Source organism: Dendrobium catenatum, unplaced genomic scaffold (genome assembly GCF_001605985.2).
Source record: "Dendrobium catenatum unplaced genomic scaffold, ASM160598v2 fragScaff_scaffold_1470, whole genome shotgun sequence".
Classification (NCBI taxonomy): domain Eukaryota; kingdom Viridiplantae; phylum Streptophyta; class Magnoliopsida; order Asparagales; family Orchidaceae; genus Dendrobium; species Dendrobium catenatum.
The window spans coordinates 1,097,293-1,119,624 of NW_021319932.1; the positions used below are offsets into that span (position 1 = coordinate 1,097,293).

General features: G+C 35.4%; 2 protein-coding genes across 4 annotated transcripts; one reads left to right on the forward strand and one right to left on the reverse strand.

The window, feature by feature from the left end:
• Nucleotides 1-526: 526 nt before the first annotated feature.
• LOC110104780 (E3 ubiquitin-protein ligase At3g02290) lies at nucleotides 527-19,102 on the reverse strand. 3 transcript variants are annotated; one of them, XM_020834024.2, is made up of 5 exons: nucleotides 18,707-19,102; nucleotides 4,035-4,242; nucleotides 2,184-2,607; nucleotides 1,296-1,405; nucleotides 527-976 (listed from the first exon to the last, which is right to left on the reverse strand). In XM_020834024.2, the coding sequence occupies exons 2-5, from the start codon at nucleotides 4,152-4,154 to the stop codon at nucleotides 950-952; spliced, it is 681 nt and encodes a 226-aa protein (XP_020689683.1). In that variant the 5' UTR covers nucleotides 4,155-4,242; nucleotides 18,707-19,102; the 3' UTR covers nucleotides 527-949. The 3 variants fall into 3 exon arrangements, with proteins under 3 accessions (XP_020689683.1, XP_028556066.1, XP_028556067.1); XM_028700233.1 differs by lacking the exon at nucleotides 18,707-19,102 and adding an exon at nucleotides 5,860-5,972; XM_028700234.1 differs by lacking the exon at nucleotides 18,707-19,102 and adding an exon at nucleotides 5,834-5,949.
• LOC114581004 lies at nucleotides 13,216-14,835 on the forward strand. The gene has a single exon (XM_028700203.1). The coding sequence runs from the start codon at nucleotides 13,216-13,218 to the stop codon at nucleotides 14,833-14,835; it is 1,620 nt and encodes a 539-aa protein (XP_028556036.1).
• Nucleotides 19,103-22,332: the final 3,230 nt, after the last annotated feature.

Genomic DNA, 22,332 nt, shown 5'->3' on the forward strand with positions numbered 1-22,332 from the left:
TTCTAATGAAAATTGATCATTTGCACAAATTGAAAAGAATTTATATCTAACGGCTACCTCATTCCATTGATTTCAATTGATAATTATTTAATTTTCAAATTATTAAAACCTTAAAACCATGACATTCAGCTTCCAAAGAAGAGTTAATAATGGTTTTATTAAACAATTATCTTCTAACAAACGTCAGCACTTGCTGGTCATTTAATTTCTCAATGCACACAGATCAATTTTTTTATTAAACTTATATTGTGATTAATATAATATTTTTTAATATATTATACTAATTCTAAAATAAATTCAATAATTATTAGACTCAATCAAAAAATGATATTAAAAGAATACCAATGACTTTCATGATATAATTATATCAAGATGATCTAAAAATTAGAATATTTAATTTTTAAATTAAAATAAAATTAATAATTTTTTAGCCTACTCTAATATAAATTATATCAAAATATCATCACATAAATTTTTTTTTTCATTTGACATATCATGCAAACTTTTCCCACAAACAGGCAATGCCTTCAACTCAATAAAATATAGCAGAACTTTCAACTCAATAAAAATCTCTATACAGTAAATGAGAATCTTGTAACAATCAAATCGATTTTCAAATGCTGTACAGAAACCCATTATATTTTATTTTCCTGCAGCAGCTCCAATCCTCTTATTTAGGTTTAAAGCAATTTTTTAGTACAAAATTTTCTTTTAAAAAAAAAATTACATTAAAAAGCTGTTTTATAAAACAATATCAAAGCTGTCCCAAATGAAGCCTGGGCCAGCTTCTAGACACTGTTCTTTTCCTGTTTTTTAAAAATTTTTGTACTAAAAAATTGCTTTATAAAACAGTTAGAAAGCTATCCCAAACAAAGCCTTACACATTATTCCAGTATCTGATGCTTTCAGCATTTGGTCATGGAGCTTCAGGCAGGTTAATGGAACTGAATCAGGGGCTCTCACAAAATTCCATCTCCTGCACAAAACCAAAGAAAACAAAGAAAATAAAGTAGATATATATATTCATCGCATGAAAAAGAACCTTCCGATAAATTTGCACATTGGATTCAAGGCATTTACCAAAAAAATCTAGGCTGCGTTTGGGACGGTTTTCTTATTTCTTTTTAAAGCGGTTTTTACAGTTTTAAGAAACAGGAAGAAAGCCGTCCCAAACGAAGTCCTAGTCAGCAAACGTTCCATAGAAGGAAAATAATAAAAAGGTATTAGCAATGGTGATCCACATATCCATTTTTGAATAAAACAGAAGTCATAACTAAAAAAGAATTATCTGATACCTTCCCACAGATTGGGCAACTGTCACTTCTTTCCATCCACTCATATATACAGCTAAGATGAAAATGATGTGAACATTCTGTTTTGATTTTTGGATTTTCTGGATTGTATTCTGCAGATGAGATTACATAGCATAATTAGAACAAGACTGAACTGTCTGTAATCGGCATCATAGTATTTTTCTAATGATTAGGGGAAAACAATTGAAATTTCAGTCGGCAAACCCTTTAAGCTATGTTGCACGGATACGGATACAGCGACACGATATGGATACGAGATACGTCAATTCTTAAAAATACAGGATACGGATACGACGCGTACATGACATTATAATTTATATCATACATAAAAATTAAGAAAACAATAAAAGCATAAATATTTGAAATGACAAAAAAAATTAAAGCAGCATCATTTGTATTCTTGTTGCTTATAATATCAAAATAAAAATAAGTATTAAATGTCTAGTACAACAACAAAAACATAAATGTAAATTGTCTAGCACATGAAGTTTCAACTATTCAATAGAAGGAATGATAGGATTAACCTCTTCGGTGGTTTGTCTTTGAACTTCTATTGAACATAAACCCAAGATGCACACTTACGCTCGCGGGTTCGGAAGTGAGAGAAACTTGCTCGCAACCACCGAAGTAAATGTGAAATATGCGTCATTTTTTTTTTTCAAGGGACACACGTATCCGATACGTGTCCTTTTAAAATTAAACATTATTTTAATTGGATACGGCTTTTGCGTATCCTACACGTATCGGATGCGTGTCATTGTCGGGTGCGTATCCAATACAACACACCTTCATAAATAGGTGTAGCCTTTCAAAGAGTATAACAATGTATTAAACAATTTCATAATAATATACATGTAATGAATAGTTTACCTTCCAGACATGTGGGACAAACATCTTCATCTTCTAAATTTTTCAGCACATAACCTGTAGAATATATTTTGCCAGGAAGATTTTCTTCCATTTCAAAATGACTAACTTTGGATTCTTCTTCAGCATTTACGCTATTCCGCTTCTTGCCACCACCCAACTGTTCCACATCAGTGCTGCTACCACTTCTTCGAATGTGTTGATTGTCTTGACTGTGGTTCACGGCTTTATCACGCCTTGAGATTAAACCATCTCGCTGTGAACGAGAATACCGACTGTCACTCTCAAATGGAGGAGGTCTAGGGACAAGGCACTGAGTATCAGACGAAGAAGTGTCAACAGAAGTGATTACTGCAGTTGAAGTCAAAGGTGTGGCCACATTTGCAGCAGAAGTTCGCCCATCAACTCTATGAAATGTTGGACCAAACTACAGCAGACAAAAACTGCATCAGTAGTCCGAATTAAAAGGATTGAAATGCATCTAAGGCTTCGTTGGGACGGCTTTCTTACTGCTTATGAAAGCAACTTTTAAGTACAAAAATTTTAATTTTTGTTCTAAAAAGCTGCTTTAAGAAGCAGTAATAAAACCGTCCCAAACAAAGCCTAAAGCTAGCTTACATATCAGTGATAGATGGAAAAATACACTCAAACACCGAAAACTTGATAAACTGAGATAGCTTACGACCATTGGCAGATATATTTAAACAAGAATTCATAAAAAAGGACCCTAAAGTAATATAGAGACCGCAGATGCAACATCATGGAAACTCATCCAAAGTAACGGAGACGAGAGAACATATTCATGATCCAAAAAATAAGAAAGATATAAAAATTGCGTTAAAACTTCTCGAGGACTGTGTTTTATCCCAGACTATGTTTGTTCGATTGTTGAACATAAAGAATTAATCTATCTGAACATACTTTTTTCTTTTACATTGTAGCTGTTACCATAAATTGCTAAATTGCTGCAATGCACAAAGAAAAAAATAAGAACACTTGAAAATGCATCCTCATAAAGAAATCATACTTCATAATGTATGAATCAAAATCTATCTAAAAGGATATGTTACAGGTCAATTGGAAATAAATCATTGGAAAAGAGTATTCAGATGTGATAATGTATGTTAGTAAGCTAAGTTATAGATGATTAAGGATAACAACAATATCAAGTCTTTATTCCACAATGTGGGATTTGATTACATGAATCAGTTTTCTCTATTAATGGATTCATGTCATGATTGCTTGATAAATTTTATATTGGTTGGCTACATAAATCATTCTTCTTGTTGATAAGATTAGAGAGTGAGTTGAAGGTAAACTTGAATTATGGAGGTCAATCTTAGAGTCTAAAAATTTTCATTTGAGTAAATATAAAACTGAATATATAGAGTGTAATTTTAGTAGTAATAGATCTAGTGGGGGGAATTGTGACTTTGGACGATTAAGTCATTAAAAAGTGTACACATTTAGATATCTTGGATCTATTGTTCAAAGTGATGGTGACATAAATGGAGATATTATTAGTAGAATTCAAGTTGGATGGCTGAAGTGGAGGAATGCATTGGGCTTGTTGTGTGATAGAAAAATCGCCCTCAAACTTAAGGGTAAATTCTATAAGATGATGGTGAGACCTACAATGCTTTATCAATTAGAAAATATTAGAAATGACCTTTCTTTATTAGATTTAAATGAGAATTTGTCCCTTGGCAGGACAGAATGGAGAAAAAGGATTAATTTAGTAGACCCCACGTAGTGGGATAAAGGCTTGATGTTGTTTTTATTGTTGTTGTCGAGTATGCAACCATCCAATTTACACATCCAGGGCCTGAGACCCGTCTAAAAAACAAAAATTACCCCATAGAACAGCTGGTGTAGAAAATATCTCAAGCATATGCAATGCCTGTATACAGGATTGCTTGGATGAGTGTATTCTTCAAAGTCCTCCCCACATAGACAGCAGCAAAATGCACCCATTCTTACTCAATCGGCAGAAAATGTGCGGTAGATTGTTGAAGGATTTTGACGTAAGAAACCAATGAATTTTATAGCAGCAAGAGAAGACCTATAATCATAAAAACAAGGTAAGCAGATTTTTCAGAGGTCCCATAAATAAATAATAAACTATAAAAAATTATAAAAGATAAAGTTAAAAGCAATATTTATAAACACTGGGCATTAAAAAATCAACTTCTGACCAATGATAGAATTGGCAAGCCATCGTATCAAATAAATCTCATCAAAGGGTATGTCAGAATTCCAGTCTCCATCCACTCCCAATATAGAATACAAGAAAATGGTTAATCAAGGAAAAAGATAAACCATCCATATGCCAAGTGATTCGATATCGGATCATCTAGGATTACCAATTATTTCATATTCTTCTGTAAATGAAAATACGATTAGGATGTGGATATAATTTTCTCACCAATCTTGATTGCAACATCAAAACATACAACATGGATTTGTTTCATGAGTTTCAAAAACACTACATATCCTCTATAAATATGTTACTTATCACTTAATGCCATATATCAAATATCTACAGATTTGTTACCTATCATATCTAAGCATTATATAAAGAGAAGTTCACATGGTGTTGAGAGACATAAATCATTCTTCTTTTTCATTAAGATAACATTAAGGTGAAGTCATAGAACTGGTCATTGAGCGATTGGAGCTTTGAAGTTAACTTGACCAGTGTCATACAAATTTATTTCTCAGAAAAATGATTGGGAACAACCATTAAAGGCTAGAGACCATGGTTGGAAGCTGTAAACATTCTTGGTGACTGTCATAAAGGCTAGTGACAAGCAAGAAGGTATTACATAGGAGATGGAATGCTTCCTTTATCTCTTAAGCACATAACTGGTGGAGGAGTCATGCTCATATTTAGAGAGAAAAGAGAAAGGGAAGAATACAGTTAGATAAAAGTTGAGAAAATATTTAAAAATAATATATGTATTATACTTTTGTCTTTAGAATAATAGACATTATCACTTTTTCTGCTCATAAACATGGGGCAGATCTTAACGAACTATGTAAACTCCCTTGTGTTCATTTCCTAATATTTTTCCTTGTAGATTATTTTTCTCATTCTCATGATCGTTACTGTCTTTGAGCATGTGCTTTTTCCCATTAATTGGTATAGCTTTGAAGTCTGAGAAAAGTGAGAATAATGACATGAAGATGGGTGTGTGAGGATTGACTGGTTCAATAGCCAATATTTTGAGTATTAGAAGAAGCAAATTAAGGATTATTTATGACAAGAAAAAATATATCCATATGTTTTTGAGCCGAAGTCAAAAAATATGAGAGCGGAGAAGATTGGATCTCCTAAATAGCAGGCATATGAACTTATACTCCAAGGATTAACAAAGTCAAGGACAAGGTAAGGCACTGACAGGATAAGAATCAAGAATATCAGGACCTAGAGGCGCGACTTCAGGAGCGTATTTGATGTGAAACGTACATAATATTTTGAGTATTAGAAGAAGCAAATTAAGGATTATTTATGACAAGAAAAAATATATCCATATGTTTTTGAGCCGAAGTCAAAAAATATGAGAGCGGAGAAGATTGGATCTCCTAAATAGCAGGCATATGAACTTATACTCCAAGGATTAACAAAGTCAAGGACAAGGTAAGGCACTGACAGGATAAGAATCAAGAATATCAGGACCTAGAGGCGCGACTTCAGGAGCATATTGCCTCCCCACCTCCCTTTACTTTCTTTCAAGCTACCTGCATCGGGTATGTTCATTCTAGCAGTTCCCCATCGCTGCTTCGGTTCCTTCGGGCTGTGTGGCTTCGCTCAATCGACGACTTTCCTTTCCCTGTGGGATCGGAAGTTACGATAGCTTGATCGGGACCAACAACTAGAGCTCGCCGGCTGTGAAATAACTTTCTCCCTTTCGTGCTAAAAGGGACACTTAATAAAGTCAATAGGAGAATGTTGCTTTCAAATTATTGTATGAGCTGATCACAATTGTCATGTAAAAGCACAATTAGACATGTCCGATAAGTCCTTGATGGCAAATATTACAAGAATATTTAATGAAAAAGGTTTTTAATATAAAAAAATTATAGATTCTTCTGCAATGACATATATTAATGAGTTCAATCTGAATACAAGATACTTTGGCTCGGTTTGCACCAACTTTAATGACAAAATTCATGCATTGAGCTTATTTTCATCACTACTAGAAAGCTAGGTTGAAACTATGACAATTATAAAAAATTCATATAAGTACATGAAATTGAAGCTCAATACTATTCACGACCTAATCTCATTAAATGAAAACATCAAGAGATAAGAATCACGTGAAGTTTGTTCTTTTATTGCTTTGAATTCAAAAAGCAATGGAGAAATACATTAATAGTCAACAAAGGACGTTGACCAAAAACTTAGCAAAACGTTCATGATAGGGGTATATTCATGATGTGCTAAGGCAGGCCACATGAAAAGACTATCCAATCATATATAGGAATTTATGAATTTTTCACTTGAAGAAATCTATGAGGTACTAGTCATTAGTGATATAATCCTATGGAGCCTTGGATCTTAGAATCATATGCGACTTTTTATTCTACTCCACATAAAGAGTTTCTATATAATTATTTTGTAAGAGATTTTCGTAGGTTACATAATGTTGATGTAAACTCTCAAGCGGTGTGAGAGTTTGTGATATTGTCTTGAAGTGAAATCTAATTTCGATCAAGCAGCTATGTGGAGAATATTACAGACCAACCTTCTATGTTGATATTTAGAAGGTGATGGTGCTATGGTGACGACATCTAGAAGCAAGTACAATACTAATCATATAACGTCAAACGCTATAACTGTGGGAGCAACTATTAAATCTATTTATAATGATTTTAAAGGTGTGCTGAAGGATAATTTTTTTGTTAAGAGTGAACTTTTAAAGGGTACATCGATATTGCAAGAAAGATAGTATTTCATGATTAAGGAGCAACACAATAACAAGGCAATAATGGTGCTAATGGATGCACATTTATCACTGAAGGACTAAGGTCCTTCAGAACCTCAATCAGATCCTATTGATAATTAGAAGAGGGAGCTCCACAAAGATTACTTGCTCAATATAGTATATTTAAATTTAATATCCAGGTGTGAGATTATTGAGATACTTTTCTCATAAACATTGACTGCAAAATTACTAACTTGAAACATAATGATAAGAAATACTTGAGTTCGCAAGTAATCCAAGAGGAAATATTTGAGTTTGTAAGCAACCCTAGCAATAATTGGTAAAAACATTATTGAATGCATACGAAAATCTTGAAAGCAATCCAAAACAATAGATTGTAATAATGGAATCAAAGCAAAAACTAACACCAAGCAAAATACAATTGATCCTCAATTTGAGAGGAGGATCGTTCTCTCCCAATCTCTAGACGATGAATATAGAGCCCAAGACGCCAAGGAAAACTCCAAAAGAACAACTCAAAGCATGCATAACCCTAACCCTAAACAACCTTTACTATTAATATATTAATTCCCTAATTCAAACTTCCATAATTCAAAATTCCCTCCAACCCCTACCCTCCCCTCTCTCTCTCTCCTTAATTTGCTTCCTAGTGGGGTCCACTAGGTTTGGGCTGCATTCATTGGGGGGGGGGGGGGTCCACCATCCTGGTATGTTAAAGCCGCCCTCCTTGGGCCGGTTCTGTGTGAACTAGCCTAACACATAATTTATTTCATGTGTTTTACATATATTCTTGAAGACTACCTAACCTCAATAACTATGTTACCTAACACCTATAATGCACGGACATGAATACGATGACATAAACACGGCATGACACGAACACATGACATGATTTTTTTTTGAAAATATAGGGCATGGGAATGGCGCTGACACAACATTACAAATTTTTTTATATGATATACAGAAATTAATGTAACATCATATTAGAAGTGACAAATAGTAACAAATCAATATCATGATAAATTGTCTAGCTTACAATATAAAATGTTTAGTACAAAATATCTAGTATAACCATAAAATTATAAGAAAAAAATCATTTAGTACAATATCAAGCTTCAACTATTCAGTAGGGACTAGGGAGAATACTCTGATTAGCTTCAGATGTTTGTCTTTTGTATTCAATATCAACATCATTGAATATCATTACTTCCAATTCTGATTCATCAAGAGAAAGATTTGCAATCTCTAATATTCCCATATCATCAAGGGACTCGAACCCATCTCCAACAACAACCCACATCTTGTTATCGCCAATCATATAAAGTGGGGTCTTCCTTGATAGAGGTAGAAGATTTATATGCACATAAACTAAATCTTCAGCCCGTTATGGAATAATTTTGTTCATCTTCATCGATTGAATAAATGAGCATGTGCTCTAATTTCTATCACAACAAGAGGAAGATGAAACTTCACCAAGAAGTTTTATTGCTATTATTTGAAGTAGTGGTGTTGAAGCTCCATGAATCAACCACCACATCTTTGGATCCATTTTTCATATATTAACCAAAGATTCTTGATCGCGAAAAATCCTCTAAATATCCAAAGAATTTTACAAGTTCTATATTAATCCTTATTCTCTCCTCCTCGTTTAGGAAATAACATTTCAAATATATTTTTCTCATATTTGAAACTTCTAAATCTTTTTGTGGCGAGACACATTGAGGGTCTTCTTGAAACCATTATTTACTTGAATATCTTCAAAGAATACAATGAAGTAAAATTATTAATTCATTAGCAAACAAATGAAAAACTAATTTAAAAGATATATTCAAAATTATCTCGGATTTAATGACTGAGCCAAATAATGAAGAGGTGAATTACTTTTGCTCCACCTTTTCTGAAGAATAGTATAAACAATACTCTAAAAAATTGATTCTTCATCATGTGCCTCACTTTTTCATGTCTATATATAATTTCTTTCACTTCAGCTAACATATAGTCTCACATCTCATAAATCAAATATATGCAAGATTTATCTGTGTCAGCCTCTCTCAACATATAATAAATTGAATCAATAAAAGCTCATTGAGTGGTTAATAATAAAATTTCTGACCAGAACATTGTCACTTGCAACCACTGTTATCCAATGACATTCAGCATAGATGATTTTATTTTCCTTTGTATTTTTGGCTGTACAAATATTTTTAAAGCAAGATTTAAATTGTGCACAACACATGGAGTCCAAAAGATATTAGGATACGTTTGCTCCACCAATAATCCTACAGCTCTACATACCAGATAAGACACGACACAGATATGAGACACGTCAATTATTGAAAATATTAAATATGGACATGAGTTAGATACGGTATTATAGTTTTTATATTTAAAATTAGTGTCTAAAAATTAAATAAGTATAATATTAAAAATAATAATTCATTTAACTAGAATTTATACTTAAAATGATTAATATTAGGATATCGAGAATCGAGCGTCAATGTCATTTATCAATCATCCAAAGAGGAGATGACAATGCTGTTTAGAGTCGTGCATTGATGTTATGCAGTACATATTGGGCATCAATGTTAAGAGGGTGTTTATCGTCGATGCTGAGAGGATGTTGATCATCGATGTTGAGAAGGCGTCGAAAAAAGATGAGATGTCAAGTTGTGGGTGTAGAAATTACTAGCGTCAAGCATCAATGTCAAGACAGTGTTAGATTTTGATATGAAGATCGTTTTGAAATGTTGATATTGTAATGATCAAACGACAATGTTGAGATGACATCGGGCATTATTGTGAAATCAAAGTCATAAACTATCAAAGAGAAATGAAAATGAGATTATTTGATGAATGGGGTATTAAGTGCGGGCGATTGATTTGGTGTAGTGAATAGAAAATAAGAAATTTATTTTTATATTTAAATAAATAAAAAATTTAAATATAAGAAATTATATTTAAAAAAAATTCATAAAATATGTAAGACATGCGAGTCCGATTTGTATTTAATATTTTTTTAATCGGACAAGTTTTTGGCGTGTTCGACACGTGTCAGAGAAGTGTCAAACGCGTGTCATGCCAGATAGGTGTCGGACACTACACGCCTATTTGAGGAGAAGTGTCGGTGCATCATAGCCTATCACCTATTGTCATGCACCTAATATTAACAAATTTGTTACAATGAACCACATCTAAGCATCATCTAAGGAGTTAGCTACATGTTATTGAGGGCATCACTTATTATTCACCCTCATTCAGCTATGTCTAGAGGTAAAGGATGGAAAAGTGGCTGGGGAAGTGATAGAGGTTAATTTTTAACTTGGTTACTTTCATAAATAAGGATTTATCTATTATGTGGTTGGCAAAGAATACAAAAGAATTGGAGGTGATAGCTAGAAGTTAGATTCCTCCCAAGAGACACTTAATGTCCATCATAGAGGCTGATGACCGATGAGATAGCTCAATATAAGAGGTAACATGCTTTTCTCTATCTTCGAGGTACACAGTTGGAGGAGGAATCGAGTTTAGCTTTGGAAATGGAAAGAGGGAAGGGAAAGAATATTACTAGGTTAAAAGTCAAAATTTTAAGACAAAAGATTTATATCCTATTTTTGTTTTCAAATTAGTGGACATGAATCGCATCAAACCTTGAAAACTCTTGTATCATTTTTATGGTGTTCCTCTAGCAGATTATTTTTCCTATTCTCATGATCGTCAATCCTTAAGGAGCACGTTTTCCCCAACTAACATTAGAATTTACAACTTGGAGTGATTAAGATAATGCCTAGATTCAAAAAACACAATTAATGAAGAAAGCAATTACTTCCCAACATGAAGAAAAAATATTTTTGTGGTGCATAAAATATGCGAAAAGAAGGGGAGATGTTATGGGATAGCTGTTTACTATTTATAGTAACACCTTATTTACTGAAGAAATTATTTCTTTTGTGCTTCTTGCGATTGTTCTTGTAACTTGATTTTTTTGTTGGCCATTTCTATCAATTATTTTGATTAGGTGTTTACTTTGGCTTCTCTATACAAGCTGTTTTTTCAATGCTTCTTATGAAAATTTCTATGTACGATTCTTATCGTATTTTTTGTGGGCGGTAACTTCTCCATCAACAGGTACTTCCCAAGTAGTATTTACCCTGTCTTCAACATTATTTCATGAGGTTTATAAATAGTTATCATGAGGCATGTAACACAACAATTCTTTGGCTTCAATAAAAGTTGATTTGTATGTGAAAACCATACTTCTTCGAGCATTCTTATCCATGATCAAGTGCAAAACATGAAAAATTTTAGTACCAATTTAATTGCTCAACTTTGACGCTTCCCTATCAATACTTCATTCTTTCCTCTTCTTTCTATATCTCTTTTTTCCTCTTCACTTCTTTTATTTTTAGTGTACGAAATGATAAAATTTTCTATGATTTCTACAAAGTTTGTTCTCCATGAATGAAATTTTAATCAATTGATTATCTTTTGTGATTTTCAATTTTTTGTTGTTAAATTCTCTTAGAAAATCAAAAATATTTTCACGTGGAGTGGATTTTTAACTATCTTTTAATTTTAAACAGAAGTAGTCATAATTGTTTTAAGATTAATAGCTTGCTTTTCTGCAAAAATTGTATATTTGTTACCAAGGCTGATCGCATCAAATGTACATTCCCAAAAATTTTTAATGATATTTTCTGTTTATTCAACAATATTATTTTAAGATAGATTGCTGGACATTCATTTTAAAATAAAAGGTTAATCATGGAAATGGTTGAAAGAAAAATTCTCAACTTCTCAGTCTAGGAGGAACAAAGAATGTTCAATTAATTTGAACATCTAAACACTTCCAACTTTCACTGTTAAACGAACTACATTGTTAAGGAGTTGATAACTACAATAGAACAAATGCAACAATTAACACAACGGTTACTTCATATCAGTTGAAAAACTATAGAATAAAACAATCAGCAAAAACAGGGATTTCATTTCCAGGAACTGCAATTCATGAGAACAGATTCACCTGATTGTTTCCTTCCAGTAAAATGTATGGAAATCATCAACACAATAGTTTCGTGAGTCAGAATTGAATTCTTTTTTTATCATTTTGAATCACCATTTCACTTGAACAACTGACATCAGAACTAATCAGGCTAATTTCAACATGGACACCAAAAAACTGGAACAAAAAATAACATCTAGAATAAATTCCACAAGTTCCCAACGGGTCCAATGAAAACATAGATGCAATCTGTAATCATCCTGCGACACATCATGTCAACCTAAATAAGCAAACGTTAATACAGTATTTGTAATATGCAGAGTTAATATTTTTTCACAAAATTGCAATGTTGGACCACTTTTTTGCCCAATAGTAGTCTCATTGATGCCCAAAACAAGCATAGCTAGAGTTTCATCTCAAGAAACCAGCTCAGAAAAAATAAATTGATGCGGAGCACGATAGTTATGGGGGGGCCGGGGTGCAGCATATCAGTATAGTAGTATTATATTTTCAATTCTGCTTTCTTAGAATAGTGCTAACGCTTTATTTATGTTTTTAGTTCAACAGCCCTTGTGTTAGCTTTGCATTTGGCTAACCAATTTTGGCTCTTCTCTGTTGAGAAGAATTACTTAGGAAGAGAAGAAGAGGGATACTCAGTTTTTACTTTGGAATAGAAATTTCTGCTCTACGGCAGCTTACTAGAACTTTACTGTTCTATTGATTTAATCTGTTTTACTTGAAGTTTTTCTAGTGCAGGATCCTACATCAGTATTGGTATCAGAGCTAGATGGCTGAAGGTAGCAGGCGGGTGGCTCCCGAGGAAGACAACAGCCTGGAAACTCTGTGGAGTGAGCACAACAAGTTAGCACAACACACCGAAGAGATAGCATCGGACATTCATCGTATTCGCGATGAATTACGCCAAGGACTGCGGGATATCAATGCCAGGTTAGACCGATTGCAGTTAGCTCGGAATGTTCAGCAAATTGTGTACCCGGAGCGGAGGAGAGAAGCCTAACCGGAAAGGCCGAGGCAGCGGGATCCACAAATCATAGAAGCGTCTGATTTGGAAGATGTGCTCGATTTTATGGATCAAGCTGAGGATTCAGACTCGGGAGATGACGTCCAAGCGGGGCGTCGGAGGCGGGCACGGAACAGAGACCGAAATCATGGTGAGTACAAGATTAAATTAGATATACCCTTTTTCGACGGCAAACTGCACATCGAAGACTATTTAGATTGGGAACGGTCTGTCGAAAATTTCTTTGAATACATGGAAATTGAATCAGAAAGACAGGTGAAATATGTGGCATGTAGACTTAAAGGCGGAGCTAGTGCGTGGTGGCAACAAGTTCTGCAGACTAGAAGAAGAGAAGGAAGGAGACCGGTTCGCAGTTGGCAGAGAATGAAACAACTATTGCGCGGACACTACCTGCCCACGGATTATGAGCAGATGCTCTATATGCAGTACCAGCAATGTTCACAAGGACAACGATCAGTGAATGACTATACGGAAGAGTTTTATCGTTTAAGTGCACGAAATAACTTGAACGAAAATACCAATCAGTTGGTTGCAAGATATATTGGGGGATTGAAGGAAACAATACAAGACAAGCTGGAATTAAACTCTGTGTGGTCGTTGTCGCAAGCCGTTAATTATGCGTTGAAGGTAGAAATGCAACTTCAACGACACAATCGTCCCACGTCATCTAGAAGAAATTTAGAGCAGACAGTAGACAGTGCAAAGCAAACTTATTCCAATGTTAATCAAAACATGAAGCAGCCAATTACTAATGCAGGAAGTGGCGGTTCTAGCAGTGCAGTTGCCAAGGCCATAGACCCAAAAACAGTGCAGAAATTCCGATCTCCTCTGGCTCAAGAAAATCCATATGCTAAGCCCACTAGTGTCAAATGCTTCCGTTGTTTCCAACAAGGACATAAGTCCAATGAGTGTCCGACAAGACCCCAATTACAATTAGTTGACGTCGAAGCAGAAGATGGGGAAGATGAAGCCGAGGCGGAAGCAGAAAATCAAGTTGAAGATGTATCCGGAGATGTGGGGGAGCCTCTTATTTGTGTGCTGGAAAAGTTGTTGTTGGCACCAAAACAACCAAGCAAATCGCAACGCAATGCCTTATTTCGAACCAAATGTACCATTGGCGGTAAGGTGTGTGACTTACTGATCGACAATGGATGCACGGAGAATGTGGTGTCGAGATCTATGGTACAGGCACTGCAACTAAAAACCACAAAGAATCCGAATCCGTACAAGATCAGCTGGGTTAAGAAGGGCGTGGAATTGGCCGTGACAGATTTATGCAAGGTGCCGTTCTCAATCGGCAAATACTATGCTAGTGAGGTACTATGTGATGTGCTTGAAATGGATGTTTGCCATGTCATCTTGGGTAGGCCGTGGCAATATGATGTGGGCGCAATTTATGATGGAAGAGCCAACACTTACGCGTTCGACTGGAAAGGACGCCGTCTGAGATTACTGCCTAATGTTGGACAGGATGCTAAAGTGCCTCAAGGCAACAATGCTCTTCACTCGGTTTCAGTAGCAGCCATGATGACAGCTTGGAAGGAGACATCCAGTATTTTGGCATTAATTGTTAAAGAAGTGGCTGAGAACACTTCTATGGCCAAAACACCAGTGGAAATGCAGAAGCTAATTGAGGAGTTCAATGACGTTTGCTCGGAACGTTAGCTTATGGAGTTGCCACCGATGAGGACCATTCAGCATAAAATAGATCTAATGCCTGGTGCATCTTTACCGAATCTGCCGCATTATAGACTCAGTCCAAATGAGAACAAAATTTTGCAAAATATAGTGGATGAATTACTCGACAAGCAGTTGATTCAACACAGTTTAAGCCCATGTGCCGTACCGGTTCTATTGGTGCCGAAGAATGATGGGAATTGGAGAATGTGCATGGATAGCAGAGCGATCAATAAAATCACTGTCAAATTCAGGTTTCCTATGCCCCGAATGGACGAAATGGTGGAAAGACTAGCTGGATCAACAATATTTTCAAAGTTGGATCTTCGTAGTGGATATCACCAGATTCGGATCAGGCCCGGCGACGAGTGGAAGACAGCTTTTAAAACAAGAGAGGGGCTTTATGAATGGAAGGTGATGCCATTTGGGCTGTGCAACGCTCCGGCCACGTTCATGAGGATGATGAATGAGGTTCTTAAACCCTTTTTAAATCGCTGTTGTGTGGCTTATTTTGATGATATTTTAGTGTTTAGCAGTGATCTTAAGGCACATCTAGATCACCTGAGGAAAATTTTGGAAGCATTAAGGAAAAACAAATTGTTTTTAAATGTGGCCAAGTGTGAATTTGGAACCTCTATAGTATCATTTTTGGGATTCAGAATTTCAGGTGAAGGAATTAGTGCTGACCCGTCCAAAGTTATGGCTATCCGAGATTGGCCGACGCCGCAGACATTCACTGATATTCGAAGTTTTCATGGGCTGGCAAATTTTTATCGGAGGTTCATTAAAGGATTCAGTGTCCTGATGGCTCCTCTAACTGATATACTTAAATTGAAGAAATTTGAGTGGGGTGCAGAACATCAAGAAAGTTTTGAATGTATTAAAGAGGCACTTACTTCGGCGCCTGTACTTGCATTGCCAGATTTTGGAAAACCGTTTACTGTAGAAAAGGACGCATCTAATGTGGGAATCGGAGCAGTGTTATCACAAGATGGTCGGCCAATTGAGTACTTTAGTGAGAAACTTAGTGCTCCGAGGCAGCGGTGGACTGTCTATGAACAAGAACTTTATGCAGTCGTACGAGCATTACGACAATGGGAGCACTATTTACTTCAGCAGGATTTTGTTCTGTGCAGCGATCACAAAGCTTTGCAGTACATCAACACACAAAAGAATATAAATCGAATGCACGCGAGGTGGATTCTATTTCTACAAAAGTTTACTTTTGTGTTGAAACACAAGAGCGGAAAGCAAAATCGGGTTGCGGATGCTTTGAGCAGACGTTCAACACTTGTCACTCAATTACAAACCGAATTTCTCGGATTGGAGGGGCTTACGGAACTGTACCAGGCAGATGCATATTTTGGTGTTATTTGGGATAAATGCTCTAACAGAGAACCGGTGGAAGACTACTCCCTAAGGCATGATTTCCTTTTTAAAGGAAATTTATTATGTGTTCCAAAATCATCTTGGCGGCAACAAATAATCAAAGAAGTTCATTGTGGGGGATTGGCAGCTCATGCGGGAAGAGACAACACCTTCAATCAAGTACAATCCAAATTTTTTTGGCCACATTTGCGGAGAGATGTAGCCAAGTTTGTAGAACGCTGCTCAGTATGCCAGCAGTACAAGGGTGGCAGACAGAATACGGGATTGTACTTACCGTTGCCAGTGCCGGAGAAAATTTGGGAGGATCTCAGCCTTGATTTTGTGATGGGCTTGCCGCGGACTAGACGGGGAAACGACTCCATTATGGTGGTCGTGGACAGGTTCTCAAAAATGGCGTATTTCATAGCCTGTAAGAAAACTTTTGACGCACTAAATATAGCAAAATTGTTTTTTCGTGAAATAGTGCGTTTGCATGGCGTTCCCCGATCTCTAACATCTGACCGTGATGTTAAGTTCATTAGTCATTTTTGGCGTGAATTGTGGAAGCGTCTGAACACTCAACTACAGCTTAGCTCGTCATACCACCCACAGACGGATGGGCAGACAGAAGTGGTGAACAGAACACTTGGGAACTTATTACGCTGTGTGGTGCAGGAGAACCCGAAGGTCTGGGATGAAGTGCTCGGGCAATGTGAATTTGCCTTTAATTCCATGGCGAACCGTTCAACTGGTAGGTCACCTTTTAGTATTGTTTACACTAAAATGCCAAATACAGTTGTTGACATTGCAGCCATACCAAAATGCACCAACCAAGCGGCGGCGAATTTAGCTGATCAATTTTCGGAAATGTTGGCCAAAGTAAGGAAGAAACTATTGGAAGCAAACCAAGCTTATAAGCAAAGTGCAGATCGCCACCGACGGGAGAAGATTTTTAATCCTGGAGACTTGGTGCTAGTCAGATTGAAGGAGCGTCTACCACCGGGCGATCACTCCAAACTTACTCGACGCAAGTTCGGTCCCTTCGCCGTCACTCAGCGCATTAACAATAACGCATATGTTATTGATTTACCGCCTGAATACCAGACTTCCAAAACATTCAATGTGGCGGATCTCTATCCTTATATACCTCCAGATGACGGCGACGTTGTTATGCTTTCAGGAGAAAGCAGTTCTTCTGATGGAACGGGCGAATGATGCGGAGCATGATAGTTATGGGGGGCCGGGGTGCAGCATATCAGTATAGTAGTATTATATTTTCAATTCTGCTTTCTTAGAATAGTGCTAACGCTTTATTTCTGTTTTTAGTTCAACAGCCCTTGTGTTAGCTTTGCATTTGGCTAACCAATTTTGGCTCTTCTCTGTTGAGAAGAATTACTTAGGAAGAGAAGAAGAGGGATACTCAGTTTTTACTTTGGAATAGAAATTTCTGCTCTACGGCAGCTTACTAGAACTTTACTGTTCTATTGATTTAATCTGTTTTACTTGAAGTTTTCTAGTGCAAGATCCTACATCATAAATTCTTCATACTGACTTTCAATGACTCACATCTCAGGTCAGTAACAGGCACAATCCAGAAAAGGATTTCTAGATGTTTACTCATAAATCTACATGATCAAGTTCAAAGTTATAAAATTGAGAATGTTGTATGGGGAACCATAGAACCTTATCTCACAACAACAACCAAAACAGATTGTGTGCATGCTGCTTAATTAGCCTCATTTAAGAGAGATGAAAGTGAGATATTTAGTGATAGCAAGAAACAAATCGTAGCCCCAAGAAAAATACAAATTATTAAAAGTGAGTAAAGAGATTTGAAGAAGCTTCCCTCCCAACCCCATTGAAATGAGAAATACGGGGAAGTAATGATACTTGCTGATTGCTAAAGAGCTCCTGTTGTTAGACTTGATTTCGGTGTGTACTCTTTAGTGATCAACAAAACTAAACATTTATTGCGATCACAGATATTACATTTCAGTTGCAGGACTAAAATAGAGCTTCTCACAAACTCTTTCCATTATTTTCAAGTAAACTAATCGTAATGCATGATAACCGCTCCAATCATCATAACATAACTAAAAAATTTCAGGTTTCATACAGAAAATAGATATGATAGGGAAAAGAACCTTCAACATCAATATTATAAAGATAAATAAATCAGATGATCAGAAGTACCAAAATCCAATCTATAACCTTATGGCTCGCGTGACAAAGTTCAAATAGCTAAGCTATCCTATTAGACAAGCCCAGAATACCAAATGTTGCCCTTGTAAAGACAGCCATCCGCCAACTTTCAGCTCAAAGTAAAGTATGAAAATCAGATTATCCTCGTTTCAATTAAGTTTGCAAGACCAAGACAGATATTTCAACATTCTCAATTTTCGTTAGGACACATCAATTAAAAAGTCAGAACATCTCTTGTAATAGAAATAACTACAGCAATCTAAAAAACTGATAAGCTGAGGCGGAGTACCTCGCACCACCGAATCCAATGTTTTAAGCCCACAAGAAATGAAAATTTGAGTATTTTCTCTGTTCAAGGGAGGAAATCAGTCTCATGTTCACTGATTCTCAATACAACAGCGTATCCGCGCTGCTCGCGACCAGTATCCAACAGATTCAGCAGATTTGCTTAGCAAATTACCTGATCAAGGCCTGAGAGACCTAAATGGAAAAGAGGAGGGGACCTCACCCACACAAAGCCATAGGAGCAGGAAGATTGGAGATGATCCTTTTTTGGCGAAACAGCGTTAGAGGGCTTAGCTTCCGGCTTTTGAGTAATGGGGAAGACCAGCTTTCGCTTTGGGGGTCGGCGGAGGGTTGCCGTCGAATATTTTCTCGCTTATGCAAGCATTTTTACATTGACAACCCCGCCTACGCTTTTATTTATTCTATTTTACATTTTATGTATATTCATAATATCCCCGCGTACACTTTGTATTTTATTTTATATTTATTTATTTATTATATTTTATAATTTATGTATATTCATAATATTCAAAATCTTATTATTTACATATTTAACATAAAAACTCTATTATTTTATATAATTTGCCACTAAGTAAATGTTTTTTATACAACTCATCTTAGTCGTTGGTTGAGAGATTAGGCTTTCAATTAAAAGGTCTTGAGTTTGAGTCTTTGCGTATGCGTTGTGGGTGTGAGTTTGACTTAAATGACCTAAATGTCCCAAAAAAAAGTTAATGCTTTTCACGCATGCAATGGGAAGAAGAAGTTGATAAAAACATGCCACGTCACCTGCGCTTTTGAATGGACTTTTGACTGCGCTTTGACTGCGCTTTAGGTGCACTTTTGACTGTGCTTTATCTGCGCTTTTGACGCGCTTAATTTAAAATAATATTTTATTAATATCCGGACCTCTCCGCGTCCGGTGACCGAATGTAATAATTTGCCCTCCTAGTGAGATCTTATTACATGCCATTGAAGAGCAGCGACATGTATGCATGGAGGAAGTCATAATGAAATCAGTTAGAGGAAGTCATTAATGAGGCCAACAACTTTTGTTGTCTTAAAATCCTCAACAATGTAGATGATGAAGCAAGTTATGACAAGACCAGAGGAGAGGACACTTACAAGATTCACAAGGATGCACCTAAAATCTTGGACAAAAGGTAGTTACATAAAATGTATGTGTTTATATATATGCCTTATTATTTCATTTTTTTTATTTTATAAGTTTTTTAATGGTCTTAAATGTAATGCTTTTTATTAAATTTTTTTTAGAACTTCTCTTTTTCTTTATAAAATTCTCATATTTTATATTTCATTTTTATGATGATGAATTTAGGTTATATTTTTTTTACTATGATTCTTATATATATATATATATATATATATAGGGTTTAAACTAGTGTTGATTAGTTTTGATCTAGTAGAGTTTTCTAAAGTCGTGGACACCCCCTAAAATTGAACCTATGCTAATCTAACAGAGGAGTTCTAAGGATCTTAAAGGGAAACACACAGGGCTTTTGGTTTGTTAAGGTTGGTTAAGTTCAAGTAAGTAGGATCCATCTATGAAAAACCTATGATGGCATGCCTACTCTAATTAGGAATACCTAAATCACTAAGAATATATTTCTTAGGAGGAATACCAGCCTCATTCAAAAATGATGTTATTACCAACTAAGATGGTTAGACCATAGTTTTCAAATTATAATTCTCATATCATTATCGCTCGATTATAATCCTTTGTTAATAATCATATAACAATGATCCTTTCGCCACCACTGTTTGACTATAGTAATGGATCACAATCACCTAATTTCAATTTTCTTACCATAACCACCAAACTTTGTATACTAACTCAGATTTCTTAAATGAATTTATTTAAAAAAACTAAAATTATTAAACTGTGGTGATGCAACATTGTTATTTTGAGCGCAACATCTTTCAGGGTGCAACGCTGGGGTGCTAAAAAAGGTATAGAGATAATAGCAGGTAAACTTCATTCTTGCTCTATTCAAAACTATAGTTCCACACATAATGTAAATGACTATATAGATACATAAAGAGTTAGTTAAAAGTTAATGGCACATATTATACTAACAGAGCAGTTAATGGCACATATTATACAAACAGAGCATCAATGATTTTGTACAGGGAGTTAAGAAAAGGTAGTGTGTATGGCTGAGAGAGATGTGGAGCTGAGCACTTTATACGTGCACTTTTAGATAACTTATCAAGATGACTTATCTCTTATCACGACCCCTCAAGTTAATAATGGTTTATTGAATTGTTATTTATTGCAAAGTAGTTAAAATCATGTAGAGCTGAAAGACTTGGTGAATATATATGCAGGTTGATCCTAGGATGCAATATGATGAACTGTAGCATGACTTGCTTTAATATAATCTCTAATAAAGTGGTAGTTAATCTCAATATTTCTTTTGTGAGCATGAAAAATAGGATTGTTGACAAAATAAAGTGATGAGATATTATCACAGTAGATCGGAGTATTAGTGTAGAAGAAAGTTTTGACATTCCATGAGCAAACGATGTAGCCACATGACATCACTTACAATTACTACTAAGTGCAATATTCTACCTTAGTTTAGGACCAAGCAACTTTTGTTTCCTTTTTGATTGAATAGGAGACAAGAGAGGAGCCAAGATATACACAGTATATAGTAATAGACGTGTTTCAATTGCTGATAATGAATAATAAACGGTTTATGCCTATGCTGACATAAATGGTTAACCTCAAAAGCATTATCAGGCATTGTAATTGTTAAATATTACAGTAAGCCACTAATTACGATATAATTTAGGTTGAGAGAACAACTAAGACGTTTCATTAAGTGCATGAATTTTAGAGGGAAAGAGATTTTGAACGGGTTTAAAATTAGTCATCCCAGCTTTAGCAAGTAGATTTGTATTGTATTGTGATGGACTTAAGTGCAGCCCACTAGTAGTGTTAATAACCTGGATGCCAAGGAAGGTATTAACTGAACTAAGGTTTCACAGGAGAAAATTGGAATGTAGGTTTTGTAGTAACTTTTCAATTTTAGTGGGATCAATTTCGGTGGGTGATATATCATCAACATAAACTAGTAAATAAAGAAAGATTGATCACTTGTGGTAGTAGAGAAAAGATGGATCAACACTACTTTCAACAAATCCTTATTGAAGTAAGTGAGAGGAGAAGGAGAAGAATCATTTCTGGGGCGCTTGTTTAAGTTCATAAGTAGCTTTATATACGTGACATACATAATTAGACAATTGAGAGTCTTGAAACTCAGGTTTTGCTTCATGAAGACAACATCATCAAGTTTACCATGTAGAAATGAATTAGTGACTTCCAATTGAAGAATTGGCCAATTAAAATAAACAACAATAGTAAAGAAAAAATGAATAGTAAGAAATTTAGCAACAGGGCTAAAATTTCCTATATAGTTGAGATCATACTCTTGATTATGACCTTGTGCAACCAAGCAGACCTTTTGTTGAGCAAAGGAACCATCCAAATTATATTTGATATGAAAAAGCCATTTGTAGCCATGGACATTTTGATTGGGGTGAGGAGGAACAAGTGACCATGTACCTTGATATTGTAAGGCTTGAGATTTAGTTGACATAACC